This window comes from Hemitrygon akajei, chromosome 19 (genome assembly GCF_048418815.1).
Source record: "Hemitrygon akajei chromosome 19, sHemAka1.3, whole genome shotgun sequence".
NCBI classification, from domain to species: domain Eukaryota; kingdom Metazoa; phylum Chordata; class Chondrichthyes; order Myliobatiformes; family Dasyatidae; genus Hemitrygon; species Hemitrygon akajei.
The window spans coordinates 56,601,694-56,622,940 of NC_133142.1; the positions used below are offsets into that span (position 1 = coordinate 56,601,694).

At 40.1% G+C, this 21,247-nt stretch overlaps 1 protein-coding gene across 7 annotated transcripts in view; it reads right to left on the reverse strand.

Annotated features, from left to right (window-relative positions):
* dock3 (dedicator of cytokinesis 3) overlaps positions 1–21,247 on the reverse strand; it is a 968,429-nt gene that overhangs the window by 819,312 nt on the left and 127,870 nt on the right. For all 7 annotated transcript variants that reach the window (XM_073072555.1, XM_073072554.1, XM_073072550.1 and 4 more), the window contains exon 2: positions 20,541–20,624. In XM_073072555.1, coding sequence (XP_072928656.1) covers positions 20,541–20,624 — 84 coding nt within the window. The remainder of the gene's footprint in view (positions 1–20,540; positions 20,625–21,247) is intronic.

The following is a 21,247-nucleotide window of genomic DNA, read 5'->3' on the forward strand; positions in this document are numbered from 1 at the left end:
ATTCTCAAAAACTTGAACTTGTTAGGAATGAATGTAATAGCAGAGGTTTTCAGATACAAGATAACGATGACTCTCACTAAAGACGCACCATCATGTATGTGAAGTGCCCCATGGATGTGAAGATTCGGAACAGGACTATGAGGAACATGTGGCCAGCAGAGACTCCATTTTACTGGAATTACCTTTTCTATTCTTTGACTGTTCATGGAGGGTCATGAAAACTTAGTAGGTGTGCACACAGGTATTCAGCTGTGTAAGTTCAAGTGCTCTTCTGTTGAGACGATAAAGGAACTTGTTGATAATTACAGATTCTGTGTCTCCCTGATCATTATTACCAAGATAGACAGTGACCTGTCCAATTTGGTCCACTGCCAAACCTTGGGTCTTCCTCACTCTCAACGACAACTCGCCTATGTTCTGGCACATCGAATTGCCTCCAAGTCCAAACGGAAGTAAGAGAGTATTGCTTGCGATTATCATTTACCAGAAAAAGAATGATTAACAAAATATTTAGTTGTTTTCCTCATTTCATTAGCCACCAGCAAAAAGTCGATGAGAATCACCAGCGCCATCCTAAACTGGAAGAAAGCGTCATTGTTTGCACACTGGTTGAACACCCTGTTGTGGTGTGGTCTTTCAGTGATTCTATTACAGTTGATATTCTATTATGATTTATTGAAAATGCCTGCTAGAAGTGAATCTCTGGGTTGTATATGGTAACATATGAGATTTTATAATAAATTTAATTTGAACTTTGGAAATCTGCACAATTCTTTACAGTTTTGGTTAATGCTCATGACAAAGATCAATACAAGGATGGAAAATAAATATGGGACTTACCATTTCTGAAAACATACCAAAAAACTAAATAAAAATAGCACAGGGGTATCAAAATATCAAGGTTGTCAAAGACAGTGTTGAAATGTATGAAAGTAATCGCAGAAAATGCCAAAAAACCCCAGAGAAGCTATGATGAATCTTTATGCCAGCACATGTGTTCTGTCACATAGCAAGTCTAAATGCAATAATCAAATGACAATATGTTCATCATCTGGAGGGAAGGAAGTTAGTTAATAAGACCGTAAGAAATAGGAGTAGAATAAGGCCATTCAGCCCATTAAGGCTGATCTGCCATTCGATCATGATTTATTTCTTTTCCCTCTCAACCCCAATCTCCTGCCTCCTTCCTGTAAACTTGAACACCCTTACTAAACAAGAACCTAATCATGAACAAATTTATGCAACATAGATAGCATAAACCTCAGAATATTAAACAAGAAATTAAATGAACTAAATTAACTCAGTGCAAACCGAATTGAAAATAGATCACGTGGCAGTGAATCTTTAAAATATTCTACCAGATGAAATAATGGATTCAAATATAAAAGAAATTTGAAGTTCAACTGCAAACACGAGGAAATCTGCAGATGCTGTAAACTCAAACAACACACTCAAATGCTGGTGGAATGCAGCAGGCCAGGCAGCATCTATAGGAAGAAGTACAGTCGACATTTCGGGCCGAGACCCTTCGTCAGGACAAACTGAAAGAAAAGATAGTAAGAGATTTGAAAGTGGGAGGGGAAATCCGAAATGATAGGAGAAGACAGGAGGGGGAGGTATGAAGCTAAGAGCTGGAAAGTTGATTGGCAAAAGTGATACACAGCTGGAGAAGGGAAAGGCTCATGGGATGGTAGGCCTAGGGAGAAAAAAGGGGGGAGGGGAGAACCAGAGAGAGATGGAGAACAGGCGAAGAGTGATGGGCAGAGAGAGAAAGAAAAAAGGGAGAGGGGAGAAAACAAAAAAAAAACAAAAACAAAAAACTAAATATATCAGGGATGGCGTAAGAAGGGGGGGAGGGGCATTAACAGAAGTTAGAGAAATCAGTGTTCATGCCATCAAGTTGGAGGCTACCTAGATGGAATACAAGGTGTTGTTCCTCCAACCTGAGTGTGGAGTCATCTTGACAGTAGAGGTGGCCATAGATAGACATATCAGAATGGGAATGGGACGTGGAATAGAATGCGACTTCTTTGTCCATTCGTCCTCCCCATCCCTTCCCACCAATCTCCCTCCCGGCACTTATCCCTGTAAGCGGAACAAGTGCTACACCTGCCCTTACACTTCCTCCATCACCACCATTCGAGCCCCAGGCAGTCCTTCCAGGTGAGGCGACACTTCACCTGTGAGTCAGCTGGTGTGGTATACTGCATCCTGTGCTCCCAGTGCGGCCTTTTATATATTGGTGAGACCCGACGCAGACTGGGAGACTGTTTCGCTGAACACCTACACTCTGTCCACCAGAGAAAGCAGAATCTCCCAGTGGCCACACATTTTAATTCCACATCCCATTCCCATTTTGATATGTCTATCCATGGCCTCCTCTACTGTCAAGATGAAGCCACACTCAGGTTGGAGGAACAACACCTTATATTCCATCTGGGTAGCCTCCAACCTGATAGTATGAACATTGATTTCTCTAACTTCCGTTAATGCCCCTCCTCCCCTTCTTACCCCACCCCTTATTTATTTATCTATCTTTTTCTCTCTGTCCCTCTCACTATCACTCCTTGCCTGCTCTCCATCTCTCTCTGGTGCTCCCCTCCCCCTTTCTTTCACCCTAGGCCTCCCGTCCCATGATCCTTTCCCTTCTCCAGCTCTGTATCCCTTTTGCCAATCACCTTTCCAGCTCTTAGCTTCATCACCCCTCCTCCTGTCTTTTTCTATCATTTTGGATTTCCCCCTCCCTCTTCCACTTTCAAATCTCTCACTATTATTTCTTTCAATTAGTCCTGAGGAAGGGTCTCGGCCCGAATCATCGACTGCACTTCTTCCTATAGATGCTGCCTGGCCTGCTGCATTCCACCAGCATTTTGTGTGTGTTGAAGTTCAACTGTATGCTGGACTGAGAGCAAAATTGAGATGTATATGAATTGGAGAAAAAAGGGTGAACTAAATCAGGCTCCTCATTATACTGTGGTTAAAGGAGAGATAAAATTCTAAAGGTAAAAAGTGTGGAGAAAACACTACACAAGGCTGCACTATCTAAAAATAATTCTTTCCATTGCCGAGTAGTCTCAATACAAACGGTTCTCAGTGAATGCTGTTGCTCAGGAGTTGTGATAATGATGAAATATGACATAAATGGTCAGCTAGCAAGGAGAGCGTGGCCTTTAAAGATCATAAAAGCACTAGATATTGGAGCAAAATTAGGCTATTCAGCCTATTAATCATGTCCACAATTTAATCATGGTTGGTTTTATTTTAAACCATAATCTCCCACTTTCACCCCATAATCCCCTTACTAATCAAGAACCTATTAATCTTTGCCTTCTGTGGCAATGAATTCTACAGATTCACCACCCTCTGGCTGAAATAAATTCTCATCATCTCAATTTTAAAGGGTCGTCCCTTTATTCTAAAGCCATGGCCTCAGATCCTAATCACTCCTACAGATGAAAGCATCCTCTCCAAATCCATTTTACCCAGACATTTCAGAATCCGGTGCATTTAAAGATATCCCTCCTCATCCTTCTGAACTCCATCGCGTATAGGCCAAGACATTAAATGCTCCTTGTATATTAAGCCTTTCATTCCAGGGATCATTCTTGTGATCCTCCTCTAGACTCTTTCCAGGGCCAGCACATCCTTCCTCAGACATAAGACCCAAAATAATTCACAATATTCTAAATGCTGTCTGACCAACACATTATAAAGATTCAGCAGTACACCTTTGCTTTTAGATCATTGTTTTCCTGTAAAGAATGCTAACACTGCACTTACCTTCTTTACTACAAACTCATCCTGCAAGTTACTCCTGTAGAAATGCTGAACTAAATCTCAGAAGTTCCCCTGTGCATCTGATTTCTGAACTTTCTCCCTATTTAGAAAATGATTTATACCTTTATTGTTCACAGCAAAGTTCATAACCCCACACATCCTTGCACTATATTCCATCTGCCTCTTCTCCATCCACCTTCCCAAACCTTACAAGTACAATGGATTCTGGTTAATTGCGTCTTCAGTTAATCTGGGCAGCCGCTTATTCGGGCCAACTTTTAAAGAACAAAAACTAATCAAGGAAGTGGGAAAAGTAGTTAAGTGGGACACCAGAGGTAAGCAGTAAGACAACTCAGAATAGTTTTACTCACTGCAGTCTTGTGCATTTAGGTTTGGAGATATCAGAAACTGCTGAGAGTGAAAATGAAATGATTTCACTACTTCAACAAGTTAGGACCCATGAAGGATTGGAAGCTAACGACAATCATCTTGAATGTTACAATAAAAATGAAGATTTGGAAGATACACTCATTGGTAGCATTGTACATGAGGAGTCTGCGCTGATTTTGTTAATCAAAAGAACACGGCAGCATAAGCTGAATTCCTCCATCCATAACTATTAGGAACTAATATAGTTTCATAATACTATAGTAATATTTATAGTGTTCTGTACTTCATAATTCTTTACTTAGTTGAACTTGTCCATTTTTTAAACTTTTTAAACAATTTCCACGAAACTTCAGCTAATTAGGGCAGTCACTTAATTGAGTCCCGATGAGTCCCAATCCACTGTACCTCTGCAGACTGCCTGCCTCTGCAACACTTCTCATCCCTCCACCTATCGAGATCGTCAAACTTAGCCACAATGCCATCTGTTCAAGGTAAATTTATTATCAAAGTACATATATGTCACTATATACTACCATGGGATTCATCGTCCTACAGGCATTTACGAGAAAATTAAGAAATACAATAGAATTTATGAAAAAACTATACATAACAAAAATAACCAATGTGCAAAAAACAAACTATGAAAAATAAAAATAAATAAATGATACAAAGAACATGAGCTGTAGAGTCCTTGAAAGTGAGTCTGCAGGTTGTGATACAAGTTCATATTTGAGATAAATGATCCATGCTGATTCAGAAGCCTGATTGTTGAAAGGTACTAGCTTTTCCTGAACTTAGTGTTGTGGGACACAAAGCTCCTGTACCTCCTTCCTGACAGCAGTGAGACGAAAGTGTGGCCTAGATGGTGGAGACACTTGATGATTGATACGACTTTCTTGCAATAGTGCTCATTATAGATGCGGCCAATGGTGGAGTGGGCTTTACCTGTGATGGACTGAGCTGTATTCACTACTTTTTGTTGGCATTTACATTCCGTAGCACTGGTGTTTCCATAGTAGGCCATGACACAATTTGTCAGGATAATTTCCACCATGCATCTATATATGTTTGTCAAAGTTTTAGATGACAAGTCAAATCTTCGCAAACCTCTAGGAAATAGAGGCATTGCCATGTCTTCTTTGCAATGTTACTTGCTGGACCCAGGACAGATCCTCTGAAATAATAATGCTGAGGAACTTAAAGTTTCTGACAATTTCCACCTCTGGTTCCATGATGAGGACAGGCTCATGGATCTCCAGTATTCTCCTCCTGTGGTCAATAATCAGCTTTATTTTTGCTGACATTGGGTGAGAGGTTGGTGATTTCCATTCTTCCTCCTTTTGGTCACCACCTTTGATTCGACCAACTGCGATGGTGTCAAACGTCAACATGGCATTGGAACTGTACTTAGCCACACAGTCAAAAGTATAAAGCGAATAGAGCAAGGGGATAAACACACAGCTTTCATCCAGATTATTAATGTATAAAGAGAGAAGTTGCAGTTCCAACACTGACTCCTGCAGAACTCCACCAGTCTCTGGCAGACATCGTGTAAAGTACCCCTTTAACCCTGATCTGACTTCTGCTCAATCAACCAATTTAACTAGCCTCTTTGCATCTACACCATGGGCTCTTGAATTATTTATCAGCCTCATGTGTAACATCTTGTCAAAGGCTTTCTGAAAAATTCAATGACATCCACTGACTTATTTTTAACCTGCTTTTTACCCCCCTCAAAATAATTCTAACAGATTTGTCAGTTCACCACTAATGAAACTGTACTGACATTATCTTATTTTATCATACACTTTCAAGTCCTCCAAAATTTCATCCTTGATAATGAACTCTAAAATATTCCCAACCACAGAGGTCAGGCAATCAAAGTCAATAATTTCCCGTCTCTCGCCTCTTTCCCTTCTTAAACAGTGGTGGTGTAGCGGTGTGCTACACGCAGCGCTAAAATAACGACACGGAGTCGGTAAACTGCAGTCAAAGTTAAAGTTTATTCGAACTTCACAGTCTTGCTTTTAAAGCCTCCCTCCATCCGCCCTCCCCCGCGCGGATGCTTCGAGAGGCACGAACTGACACCCCCTCAGGCTTTCTCCCTTTGTTGCGGACCTAGCCTTTGTGCCTGCACGCTGGCTACTTGTGAGCCGGTTTGAGTGTGCTAGTAAGTGGGTCGCCACAGTGTCACATTTGTAAAGTTCCAGATTTCTGGGATGCTCTCCGACTCCAGTGACTCATGAAAGAACAACACTAATGTCTTCAGCTACCTCTTAAAGAACCCTAGGTTTCTATCTGCCTGTTTTTCCTTTCATTGCACACTTTCCATCCTTGCTGGATTGAGTGTTGAGCATTGAGCTAGAAACTCAACCTTGCAATAAACGGTCAAATGCTACAGAAGCCGCAAAAAATGCCACCCAATTCTATCTGGTACAGGTGATTTATTAATCTTCAGGCCTTTCATCTTCCCCAGCACCCTTTCTCCTGCCACTAAATTCATCTCTGCCCCCTAAAACTCTTCAATTTCAGACTTGATCAATAGCTAATCAGGGCAGATCACATGGCTGAAATATATTTGCACCCATGCATAATAAGATGGGAATATACAAATACCAATACTGCATCTGGAAGTATTACTACATCTTGATGTAGTCAGTTCTTTGAGGAATGACTGCACAGCAACCAGGTTGAGTTTAAATGGCCTCTAAAAGGAATAAAGAGAAGTTTTATTGGTAAGTGTTCCGCAGGGATCTATGTTGGGACCATTTTTTTAATATTGTCTGTCAATAATTTGCATGACAGAATTGATGGCTCTGTGGCCAAGTCTGCCGATGACACAAAGATAGGTGGAGGGGTAGGTAGTGTTGAAGAAGCAGGAAGGCTGCAGAAGAACTTAGATTAGGAGAATGGGCAAAGAAGTGGCAGGTGGAATACAGTGCAGGGAAATATATGGTAGAAGGAATAAATGTGTAGGCCATTTTCCAAACAAGGTGCAAATTCAGAAATCAGAGGTGCAAAGGGACTGGGAAGACCTTGTGCGGGATTCCCTAAAGATTGAGTTGATGTTAAGGATGGCAAATGAAAAGTTAGGATTTATTTTAAAGGACTAAGATATAAAAGCAAGGATGTAATGCTGAGGTTTTATAAAACATTGGTCAGATTATTGTGAGCAGTTTTGGGCCCCTTTTCTAAGAAAGAATGCACTGGCATTGGAGAGGGCCTAGAGGAAGTTCACAAGAATTATCCTGGGAATGAAAGGATTTGGGCCTATACTTGCTGGAGTCTAGAAGAATGGGGGGGGGGGGGGGGGGCGGAGAATCAAATATTGAAAGGCTTATATAGAGAGGATGTGTTCCTTGTGGTGAGGAATCTAGGACCAGAGGGAACAACCCCAGAATACATGGATTTCCCTTTAGGGCATGGATGAGGAGGAATTTCTTTAGTTAGATAGTGGTGCATTTGTGGAATTCCTTGCCACAGACAGCTGTGGAGGCTAAGTTGTTGGGTATATTTAAAACAGAGGTTGATAGACATCAAATGTTATGGGGAGAAGGCAGGAGAATGGGATCGAGAGAGATAATTAATTGGGTAACATAGAATAGCAAAGTAGACTTGATGGACAATACGGTCTAATTCTGCTCCTATGTCTTACGGCCACATGGTCTAATAGGATTTCTAGAATTTATACAAGCACATAATGTAATGAAATTATTTGTTTACAGGATTTTCTTCATCCATCCAAATGTAAATTATAAAGTCAAACACCTACAAAGAACAGAAATGGTGGAGTCCATTCTGAAGGATTGAGAAAATCCTTTGAAATAAAAAGTGAATAACAATTAAGTGAATATATGAATAATAAGAAAGTCAAGGCCTCATTAAAACCATTTCATCCTTGAGAAAACAATGAAGTGGCTTTAATAAGACTTTGACTTTCTCATTATTCATAGATTAAACCACATGCAAAGAAATAATTTTATAACATTTCCGTATAAGGTTCCTCCTTAAATCAATCATTCGTTGAAGATTATATATTGAATGCCTAGATATGACCATAATCTTCTTGTGAGTCACAATATCAAAGTATATAGTGGACTGAAAATGTATTCACCTTATACCTGTAGATATTCCACCAACACTAGATGTTTACCATAGCTTCTAGTTTACACAATGGCCTGGACATTCCTGAGACATTACAGCAGACCCATGAGCAATTTCCAGTGCATTGTCCAGGACACCTGCATCTTTGTAAAAGTCTTGAACTTCTCAGCTGGTCAGCATGTATAATTTATTGTCTGCTTTTCTCATTGGAGTCTGCAGTCTGGCTGCTGAATGCCAATTCCCTTCAGTTTCCAAAAGGTAAAATGATTCACTGCCCTTGCATAAATTCCATCAATGACACATGTCAATAAAGCCATTTATTCCAATGTAGAAGGGTGGCTGCAAGGATAAACTGGAGTTAATAGGATTTATTTGAAAGTACTTAATTAAGTGTTCTTATAACATTATTGAGTGCAATTTTTTTAATAGTTTTCCAAGAAAGCAGATAGCATATTTAACTTTTTAAAGGGTTTTGTTATTTTGAACACCAGAGGTAATCATGCTATTTAACATCCTTAGCAACCTGCTCAGTCTAGCCACATGGTCTGATGTGCAGTCAGAGTATTTACGGTATATCTGATATCACTGATCAGAATGCAGCCTGTTCTGGAAACTGTTAACACTGCAGTTAATTACAAACTATTCAACTGTGGAATAATGAGTATGAGCAGCTCGTCACACCCAAGAGACACAAGGATAATGGTGTGTATGTAAGTTCCTACAGTAGTCACATCGAGGTCTTGTAAAAACTTCAATGCAAAAAACTCATGAAAAGGATGAAACATAATAGCATAAACACAAGAGATTCTGCAGATTCTGGAAATCCAGAGTAACAAGCACAAAATGCTGGAGCAAGTCAGCAGGCCAGGCTGGAGTCGATTTTTCTGAGCGAGGCCTCTCATCAAGAATGGTATGGTAGAAAAGGCACTTAGCACATCACACTGGATAGTTTCCAATGATTGAACAATATTAGCTTTGATAATAAATTAATAGCATATTTGGTATACAGTTTGGGATAACTTTAGTATTGGGGCTGCAACATAAGAAAATAACACTGATAATGCAAAATTAGACAAAAATAACCAAGGTAATGAAAACATCCACACTTGCCATAGCTTTGCATAGCTAACTTCACCATTAGCCAACCTGATATCATTGCAAACTATGCTTCACAACATATGTGCTCATAACCTTAATAACAGCAACACTATCTCAAAAGCTGTCTTCGTCCACATTTCCACTTTCAAATGTCATCCAGCTGATGTAAAGTGCTGCCAGAGGAAGTACATAAAATAAAGAATGTAGAACAGTACAGCACAATATGGGCATTTTGCCACAAAATGTTGTGCCAACTCATGTAGTTCTACTCCATGGTCAATTTAAACCTTCCATTTTCTTATAAAAACATACCCATCTAAGGGCCTCTTAAATGCCCCTTGCTATATCAGCTTCTACCACCAGCCTCGATAGTCCATTACATACACACACCACTCTGTATAAAAAAAAATCTACCTCTGACATCACCCCAAAACTTTTCTCCACTCATCTTAAACTTTTCCATCCTGAGAAAAAGATACAGACAATCTACTCTGTCTATGCCTCACATAATCATATTCACCTCTATCAAGTCGCCTCTCATCCTCTTTTGCTTCTAAAAGAAAAGCCCTAGCTCACTCAACTTTTCCCTTTAAGGTACGTTCTCCAACCTAGGCAACATCTTCTATAAATCTCTTATGTATCCTCTCTAAAGCATCAACATCCTTCCTATAATGAGGTGACCAGAACAGAACACAGTAATCCAAATGTGGTCTGATCACAGTTTTATAAAGCTGCAACATTACCTCATGACTGTTGAACTGACCAATTCTCTGATTAATGAAGGCCAACACACCATTGACCTTGATTGGGTTTTCCCAATAAATTCTCACTTACTGACTCAGACTCCTATACTGTAAAAGGGCTGCACATGATAAAGTTTATCAAATGTATTCAGGAAGATTTTGTAATGAGTATATATAGTTCCCAACAAGAGAGAATGCAACACTGGATCTCCTATTAGGGAATGAGGCAGGGCAGATAACAAGTGTAGGTGTAGGAGAACACTTTAGATCTAGTGATCATAATTCCATTAGTTTCAAGATATTCATAGAGAAGGGTAGGTCTGGTCCTCAGGCTGAGATTCTAAACTGGAGAAAGGCCAATTTTGATGGCAACAGAATACTGTGGATTGGGATGAGTTGTTTTCTGGCAAAGTTGTGTTTGGTAAGTGGGATGCTTCAAAAGCGAAATGTTGAGAATACAGAGTGTGTATGTTCCTACCAGAATAAAGGCCAAAAGGTTTAAGAGAGCTTAGTTTTCAGGAGATACTGAGATCCTGCTTAAGAAGGGGGTGGTGCATAGCAGGTCTAAGCAACAAAGAACAAATAAGGTGCTTAAGGAGCATAAGAAATGCAAAAGAAGGAAATCAGGAGGACTAAAAGAAGGCATGAGGTTGCTCTAGTAGACAAGGTAAAGGAGAATCTCAAGGGCTTCTTACAGATACAGTACCTTGTAGCACTGTTAGAAATTGACAGCTATGAAGTTGTGCACACCAAAGAATTGTGGTTGCAGTTGAAAATGCAAATGCGTAAAGACTCATGGGACTTGTACACAGACCTCCAAACAGTACCCAGAATGTGGGAACAAATTAAAACAAGAGATATAAAATACATGTAAAAAGGGCAATGTTACAATGGTCATGGGGAATTTCAGTAGGTAAGTAGATTGGGAAAATCAGTTCAGTGGTGGATCCCAATAAAAGGAACTTGTAGAATGCCTACAAGGTGGCCTTTTAGAGCATTTTATGGTGAACCCACTGGGAATAGGCAATTCTGGATTAGGTGTTGTGTAGTGAACTAGACTTGATTAAGGTCCTTAAGGTAAAGGAACCATTAGGAGCCAGTAATTATAATATGATAGAATTCACCCTACAGTTTAAGAGGCAGAAGCAAAAATCATTTGTATCAATATTAAGAGTTGAGCAAAGGGAACTACAGAGGTATGAAAGAGGAGCTGGTTAAAGTTAATTGGAGGAAGGGAACACTAGCAGGGATGATGAGAAGAGCAGCAATGGCTGGAGTTTTTGGGCAGATGTAATATTGGTTCATCTCAAAGAAGCAGCAGCATAAATGTGAGAATGAGGCAAGTGTTACTGACAAGGGAAGTCAAAGAAAGCATAAAAGCCAACAGGGCATACAAATAGCAAAATCAGTGGGGTGCTAGGGGATTAGGAAGTTTTTAAAAACAAACAGAAGGCAAACTAAAAAAGCAATAAGGAGAGTAAATATGAAATATGAAGTTAAGCTAAGCAATATCAAAAGTGAATACCAAAAGATTTTGCTCAGATATGCAAGGAGTAAAAGAGAGGCAAAAGTGGACATTGGAACTCTGGAAAATGACACTAGAGATGAACTCCAACAATATTTTGCAACAGTAGAAGATGTAGAAGATGCAGAAGATGCCAGCAGTATGCCAGAAATTCAAGAGTACCAGGGATCAGAATTGAGTGTAGTTTGCTCTTACTATGGAGAAGGTACTTGGGAAGCTTAAAGGTCTGAAGGTGGATATGCAGGCAAAGCAATGGCAGATGGAATACAATGCAGGGAAGTGTAAGGTTATGCACTTTGGTAGAATCAATAAAGGTGTAGAATATTGATGAGAGTAACACTTTTTTTCAGATACATAATGAACAAAAAAGGCAAGAATGGACATCAGACCACTGGAAAATGATGCTGGAGAGGTAGTAGTGGCTAATAAAGAAGTGGTGGATAGGTTGAAAATGTATTTTGAATCAGTCTTCACTATGGACTTCACCAACAGTATTACTAAAGAGAAAGCGCTTGGGAAACTGAACGGTCTGAAGACAGATTCATTACCTGAACCAGAATAGCCACACCCCAGGGCTCCAAAAGAGGTAGATGAAGAGATTGTGAAGAAATTAGTAGTGATCTTTCAAAAAAATCAGTAGAATGGTTTCAGAGGACTGGAAAACTCACAAATATCGCAACACTCTTTAAGAAGCAAGGGAAAAGACAGGAAATAATATGCCAGTTAGTTTCACTTCCATGTTTGGAAAGATGTTGGGAGTCAATTAAGGATGTGGTTTTGGGGTACTTGGAGGCTCATGATAGAGTAGGCCAAAGTCAGCGTGGTTTCCTTAAGTGGAAATCTTGCCTGACAAATCTTTTGGAATTCTTTGAGGAAATAATATGCAGGATAAACAAAGGAGAGTCAGTGGATGTTGTTTACCTGGATTTTCAGACCCTTGACAAGGTGCTGCACATGAGGCTACATTACAGGAAAGATGTTAGTATGGGCAAAAGAATGGCTCACTGGCAGAGGCAAAGAGTAAAATAAAGGTGGCCTTTTCTGGTTGACTGCCAGTGACAAGTGGTGTTCTTCAGGGGTCATTGTTGGGTCTGCTACTTCTCTAGTTAAATGTTTCAAGAGGGTGAACCCTCCAAAAGCATCGAGCCTTGAAAGCCTGTGCCAACCAACGGACAGGAGTGTGCAAGGACATCTTCAAACTCTCGCTGCTGCAGTTGGAGGTTCCCATCAGCTTCAAAAGGGTGACAATCATACCAGTGCCCAAAACAAACAGAGTGAACTGCTTTAACAACCATCCCCCAGTGGCACTCACATCTATTGTGATGAAGTGCTTTGAGATGTTGTTCATGGCTAGAATCAACTCCTAATCAAGGACCTGGACTCGCTGCAATTTGCCTATCACTACAATAGATCTACAGCAGATGTAATCTCACTGGCTCTCCATTCAGCCTTGGCTCACCTGGACAAATTACTACTAATATCTATGTCAAGCTGCTGTTTATTGACTACAGCCCAGCATTCAACACAATAACACCCTCAGTTCTAATCCACAAGCTCCAAAACCTGGGCCTCTGTTCCTCCCTCTGCAACTTGATTGTTGACTTCCTCATCAGGCAACAGTTTGTGCGGATGGCAATTAACATCTTCTCCTCACTGAGGCTCAACACTGGCACATCTCAAAGCTGCACGATTACTCTCTACACCCATGACTGTGTGGCTAGTCACAGCTCAAATGCCATCTATACATTTGTATATCTATACACCCCTCATACAAACTCTTCTCACTCCTGCCATCTGGCAAAAGGGACCGAAGCATTCGGGCTGTCACGACCAGACTGTATAACAGTTTCTTCCCCCAAGCCATTAGACTCCTCAACTCCCAGAGTCTAGTCTGACACCAACCTACGCACACACAGTCAACTGAACACCACTCCACTCCCTTTGCAATTTTTGTTTATTTCCTTCTCAATTTCTGCTAAAACATTGTTTACATTTACATCATTTATTGTTATATTGTGATTTGCCTTTTACTGTGCCTATTGTCTTGTTTATTAATTATTGTACTGTCTTGCACAGCTTATGTAGTCCCGTGTAGGTCTGAAGTCTAATGTAGTTTTGTGTTGTTTCATGTAGCACCATGGTCCTGGCGGAAAGTTGTTTCGTTTTTACTGTGTACTGTAACAGCAGTTATGGTTGAAATGACAACAAAGAGTTGACTTGCTGATGATACAACTATTGTTGGCAGGATTTCAGATGGTGACAAGAAAGCCTACAGGAACTAGATAGATCAGCTAGTTGAGTGGTGTCACAACAACAAACTTGTATTCAACATCAATAAGACCAAGGAATTGATTGTGGATTTCAGGAAGGGGAAGTTGAGGGAACACAGACTAGTCCTCAACAAGGGATCAGAAATAGAAAACATGAGTGGATTCATGTTCCTGGGTGTCAATGTCTCTGCTGATCTATCCTAGGCCCAACAAATTGATGCAATTACAAAGAAGGCATAACAGCAGCTAAGTTTCATTACGGGTTTGAGGAGAATTGGTATGTCATCAAAGACATTTTCAAGTTTCTACAAGTATACCGTGGAGAGCATTCTAACCAACTACCGTAGATTCCGGACTACAGAGCGCACCTGATTTTTAGCCGCTGGCACTAATTTTAGAAATAAAATCATTTTTTTAAATGTAAAGGCCGCACCGGATTTTAGGCCGCACCGGATTTTCGGCCGCAGGTGTCCCACGTTGTAATATGAGATATTTACACAGAAAGATATTACACGTGAGGATTTTTTTAACTTTTAATTAAATCCATATGGTAACAAAAACAAATACATATTGCAAATGCTTTTTTTCGAACCGTGCCCGTACGCGGCTACTTTTAAATATACGTTGCGTATACTTCTTTACTGAACAACATTCCAATATCTCCTAACGACTGGTAAAAAATATATATACTGCAGCCTACCAGGAAAAGTTATTGATACCTTTAACTTAAAAGCAGAGTTCGCTCGGATCCAAAGCCGCTCGCGTAATCCGCTCCCCCCTCCTTTCCGTTTCATCGCAAACGGCATTTAAAAGCAGATTTCGCTCAGATCCAAAGCCGCTCCGCCGCTCGACCCCCTCCTTTCCGTTTCATCGCAAACGGCATTTTCCCACAAGACGCCGCGAAACCGGGTGTGTCGTCATAGCATCCCGCGATGTAGTACAGAAAACAAATATAGTTTAAACTAAGAGGGTAGGTAGCACAATGCTTCGAGTGTTTTCCATGTTGATGAGGGTGAGTACAAATGACTGATTTACAATAATTTAATTGTGAAAGTGCGCTTGATTTATCGTACAATTTCATTGGACCTCTGTGAACTACTAATCAATTTTATTGGTCTACTGTTACGAGGCAAAATGTTTACGAGGCGGCATGAAAAAAACCTTGCATTAGCCGCATCGGATTATTGGCCGCAAAGTTCAAAGCTGTTCAAAATGTGGGAAAAAAGTAGCGGCTTAAAATCCGGAATCTACGGTACATCACCATCTGGTATGGAGGGGCCACTGCACAGGATTAGAAAAAGCTGGAGAAAATTGTAAACTCAGCCAGCTCCATTATGGGTGCTAGCCTTTCTAGCATCAAAGACACCTTCAAAAGGTAATGCAGCATCAATTATTAAGTACCCCCATTAGCCAAGACCTGCCCTCTTCTCTTTGCTACAATCAAGGAGGTACAGGAACCTGAAGACACACATTCAACATTTCACAGCTTTTTCCCCTCCACCATCAGATTTTGAATGGACAATGAACCCATGAACACTACCTCATTATTCTTCCCCTTCTCTTTTTGCACTACTTATTTAACTTTATTTTTTATATACACTCCTTATTGTAATTTATAGTTCAATTATGTATTGTTGCCGCAAAACAACAAATTAGACAAAGTATGCCAATGACATTAAACCTGATTCTGATGTTAATAATTTGTATGAATGCATTGATGGCTTTGTGAAGTTTACAAAAGATAACAAATGTAAGTAGAGGGCTGGGTAGTGTTGAGGAAGCAGGGTAACTGCAGAAGACTGACAGATTAAAAGAATGGGAAGATGTATCACAATGTAGGGAAGTCTATGGTCATGGACTTTTGTAGAAGGAATAAAGTTGCAGACTATTTTCTAAATGGGAAGCAAATTCAGAAATCAGATGCAAAATGTTTTGGGAGTCCTAGGGCAGGATTCCCTTAAGGTTAACTTACAGATTGAGTAGTAGCAATAAAGACAAAAAGAACATGAGCATTCATTTTCAAAGGACTATAATATAAAGCAAGGATATAAGATTAAGGCTTTAGAAGGCATTGGTCAGACCATGCCTGAAGTACTGAGAGCAATTTAGGACCCCATTTTTAAGAAAAGATGTGCTGACATTACGGAGAGACCAGTTGAGGTTTACAAGAATGTGCCCAGGAATTAAAGGGTTAATTTACAAGGAGCATTTGATGGCTCTGGGCCTGTACTCACTAAAGTTCAGAAGGATGGTGGTGTGCTGGGGGTGGGGGAATCTAATTAAAACCTACCGAACACTGAGAAGCCTAGATAGTGTAATATGGAGAGGATGCTTCCAATCGTGGGAGAGTCTAGGACCAGGGAGCACAGACTCACAATGAAAGGACTTCCATTTAGAAGACAGATGATTTTTTTTTAGCCAGAGAGTGGTGGAATTCATTGCCACAAACAGTCATGGAGGCCAACTCTTTTGGTATATTGATCCCAATGACTTGAATGGAAGAGTGGATACAGCCCAGTCTATCACGGGTGAAGATCTCCCCACCATTAAGGACACCTACAAGAAATGTTGTCACAAGAAAGCAGCATTAATCAAGGACTCCACCATTCAGGCCATTCTCTCTTCTTGCTGCTGCTGTCAGGAAGAAGTATAGGAGCTTCAGGACCCACATGTCACTCAATCAGCAGGCTCTTGAACCAGAGGGGATAACTTCACTCAGCCCAAATCTGAACTGGCTCCACAACTAATGGACTAATTTTCAAGGACTCTTCATCTCATGTTCTTGATATTTATTACTTATTTATTATTGTGTTGTTTACTTTTTCACTTTTTGTATTTGTAGCTTGTCACCTTTTAAAAACTGGTTGCTTGTCAGTCTTTGCTGTCTGCGATTTTTCATTGATTCTATTATCTCTAGTATTTAGTGCTCTTTGTATTGCAAGAAAATGAATCTCAGGATAGTATATAGTGACATATGTATGTACTTTGATCTTTGATATTTAAAGATTGGGTTATTAAGTTAGAGTCATAGAACACTACAGTACAGAAACAGGCTTTTGGCTCATCTAGTCTGTACCACACTATCAATCTGCCTTTATCCTATTGACCTGCACCACAGCCCCATAACCCTCCATACCCCTCCCATCCATATATGTATTCAAATTTGTTAAATGTTGCAATCCAACCCACATTTACCACTTCTGTGACAGCTCATTCCACACCCTCAGCACCCCGAGAGAAGAAACTCCCATCTTATGTTCCCCTCAAAAATTTCATCTTTCACCCTTAACTCATGACCTCTACTTGTAGTCTCACACAACCTCAGTGGAAAAGGCCTGCTTGCATTTACCCTAGCTATAACTCAGGTCCTGACATCCTGGCAAAATCCTTGTAAATTTTCTCTGCACTCTTATTGACACATTTTCTGTATGTAGGTGACCAAAACTGCACAAAACACTCCAAATTAGACTCCACCAACATCTTATACAATTTCAACATAGCATCCTAACTCACGTACTCAATACTTTTATTTATAAAGGCCAAAGTACCAAAAGTATTCTTCATGATGGCACTTTCAAGGAATTCTGGATCTGTATTCTGAGATCCCTCTATGCCTACCATTCACCCTGCAAGTCCTGCTCTGGTTTATTCTCCCAAAGGGCAACACCTCTTATATCTTTTCTTATTCTTCAGTTCCACTCATAATGCCTCAGTAGATGAGCTCTCCAGTCTGACCTGTCTGAGCACTGCCTTGACATTTTCTATGACTAGTAATGTCACCACTCCCCCTTTAATCCTTTTCATTCTACCATCAGAAAGGATATACAGAGGTAATAGCTTCTTCCCTGAGGCTGTGAGACTAATGAATACCCTGCCAGCACAGAGATTTCATCACAAGGACAGCAAGCCACTTACAAGTTCACAAAACAGTTTACTGTTTACCTGTGATGTGTATTCCATGCATTCTGAATTATATTTTATACATGGTAATATTATGGTTTATGTGTTGTGTACAATATATATTTTGTGGGTGCACTGGGTCCAGAGGAACATTGTTTCGTTTGGTTGTATATACGTGCAGTCAGATGGCAATAGACTTGAAACTGAACTCTATCATATCCAAAAGAACAGAACCCTGGAACACTGAGCTGCCAGTCTTGCCCCTCCCACAATCAAGTCTCACTAATGGCTACAATTTCATAATTCCATGTGCTGATCCATGCCCTAAGCTCATCCACCTTTCCTACAATAGTCCTTGAATTGAAATATATACAGCTCAGAATGTTAATTTCACCATGCTCGACCTTTCGATTCCTATCTTTGTCTGCAAGTTTAACAACTTATTTCTCCACAACTACTCTACTACCTGTTCTGTTGTTCTGGCTCCTATCCTCCTGCAACTCCAATTTAAACCCCATAATACAGCACTAGCAAGCTTTCCAGCTAGGATATTAGTCCCTTTCCAGTTCAAGTGCAAACCATTACTTCTGTACAAGGCCCAACTTCCCTGGAAGAGAGCCCAATGATCCAAAAATCTGAAGCACACCCTCCTGCACCAGCTCCTAGGCCATCTGTTGAACTATATTGTCTTCCTGTTTCAGGCCTCACCAGCATGTGGCACTGGGAGCAATTCTGAGATCACAATCTGGGAGGTCCTGTCCTTTAAATTAGCACCCAACTCCTTGAACTCACTTTCCAGGACCCCATCACCTTTCTTGCTTATGTTTTTGGTACCGATGTGGACCTCAACCTCTGGCTGTTCACCCTCCCACTTAAGAATACCGTGGACTCAATCTGAGATGTCCAAGATCCTAGCTCCCGGAAAGCAATACACCATCAGGAAATCTCATTCTCATTAACAGAACCTGTCTGGTCCCTAACCAATAAACCCATATCACAACAACTCACCTTTTCTGTACAGAGCCAAATTCAGTGCCAGAGACTTGACAGCTGTACGTTTGCTCTACTAAGACATCCCCCTCAACAGTATCTAAGGTGGAATACCAGTTATTAAGAGGAATGGTCACAGAGATATACTGCACTGGCTACCCAAGCACTTTCCCTTTCCTAACAGTTACCTAGTTATCTATGCCCTGCACCTTGGTGAAACTACCTCACTGCAAGTCTGGTCAACCAACCTCTCAGACTCCTGAATGATCTAAAGTTCATTCTGTTCCAGCTCCAATTCCTTCATATGGTCTGAAAGCTGTTACAGCAGGATGCACTTCTCGCAAATGTAGACGTTATGGATCCTGAAGGTCTCCCTGCTTTCCCACATCCTGCAATAGCAGTATTGCACTATCCTAACTGGCATCCCCACTGCTCTAACTGTGCAATAAGAAAGAAAGATAGAAAAATTAAATGAATAAATCTACCTACAGCCTTTACCCCTTCTCACCAAGACAAAGTCTGAACTCCCCACGCCAGTAGTGGTTCACTCCCACAATAGCCGCTCCACTTAAAACTAAGTTTCTTATTGGCCACTGTGCCTAATTACGTGCAATTCAATGTTTCCTTGGGAACTTCTAGACTAGTAAGGGCAGCAAAGAAGAAAGGTGAATGAGGTTGAGAGGGAAAATAAATCAGCCATGATTCAATAGCAAAGCAGACTCCAATGAGTTGAATAGCCCAATTCTGCTCCTACGTCTTCTGGTCTAATGCTTATCCTTGTGCATTATCGGAAAATCACCATTTCTACTCTTTCCTTGATACTCAATGGCATTCTCATTGCAAGATATCTGAACAAAGTTCTGCTCACCTCTCTCCAAAAACAATTAGACTCACTCCAGGAGTAGTTCAATTAGCCACCTGCCTTTTTGACTATTCATTGCAATCAACTTTTCTCACTTTTCTGACCTATTCCCTTACCCCTTGACAATCAAGAGAAATTCTACAGATGCTGGAAATCCAAGCAACACACACAAAGTGCTGGAGGAACTCAACAGGCCAGGCAGCATCTATGAGAAAAAGTAGTTGACGTTTCAGGCCGAGATCCTTTGGCAGGATGGGAGGAAAAAAAGATGAGGAGTAGATTTAAAAGCTACTCCTTTCAAATCTACTCATCTTTTTTCCTCCAATCCTGCTGTTTATTCATTTCCATAGATGCTGCCTGACCTGCTGAATTCCTCCAACATTTTGTGTGTGTTGCTTTAGATTTCCAGCATCTGCAGACTTTCTCATGTCTCATTTCTCAACCAAAGTAGTATTGCCACTTGGAGAAGATTCTTTCCAAGTCACATGAAAATAAATTGTTTCTGGGTTCAAATAACAGAACTACCCAACAGAAGTATGGGAGTGCCTTCAATCCAAAGACTAAATTTAACAAAGCAGCTTGCCAATAATTTAAAAGCAATTATAGACAGATAAATGCTGGCATCTAAATGAACGTTCATAACTCAGTGAACATGAGGGGAACTTTATCATCCTGGCTTGTTGAAAATATATGGAATCGATAAATAAATCATATATATGAAATAAGTTAATTTTAAAGTCATCATTGGGAAATGCTGCAGATGCAAATTAAACTTGGCTTGAAGATAGGATATTTAATGTTTTACAATTCATGCTTAAGCAGATGCCATTTTGACCAAGATTATAAACCACAGAAATCATGCATCATTCTGATATTCTTACCTTCACACTTTTCCAAAATCTGAACAGTTTCTCCAATTTCCAGTACAAGCCCTTGAGGAACTGAAGCACGAAAGCTGCATATCACTAAAAAAAAAATCAGAAAGTGATATTTAACATTAGGACTGTTCAAGCTAAAGCCAGCAGCTCCTTCCCCTCACACCAACAGTATAGTGTTGGGGCTGGAAGTAGAGAAGGGAAAGGATTCCTTGCTAAGTCTGTCCAAATCAAGGTACAATAAACTTGGGCTCTGCTGTTGTTGTTAGATGGCTGCATTCAATAGGTTTTTAATGTTTCTATCATTTAACATCTAAAGATCATCGTGATTTTCCACCTATTAACTTGTTTCTTCTTGTTACCTTGATAGATAAATGGTGTTAAAATGAAAATACAGTATTCTTTCTTGGAGAGAAGAATTAACATCAAATGTGTATTTCAACTCTTAAAATATTTGCAGTAAACTTCAATAAATCAGTAATAGTCAGAACAAATAGCTAGTCTCCTGGAGTAAGAGGCATTGAAATATATAAATTTACAAATAATCAGAATTATAATTTAAGAGGATGATAACTCCATAGAACTTCAAATATGTGTTTCTATCATTACCTAGGTAGTTAAATGTTAAAACAAGGCAACATCTCTGTAAACACTTAAAATCTACTCCAATGCAAATGTAAAAACATTAAATGACTCCATAAACATAACTCTTT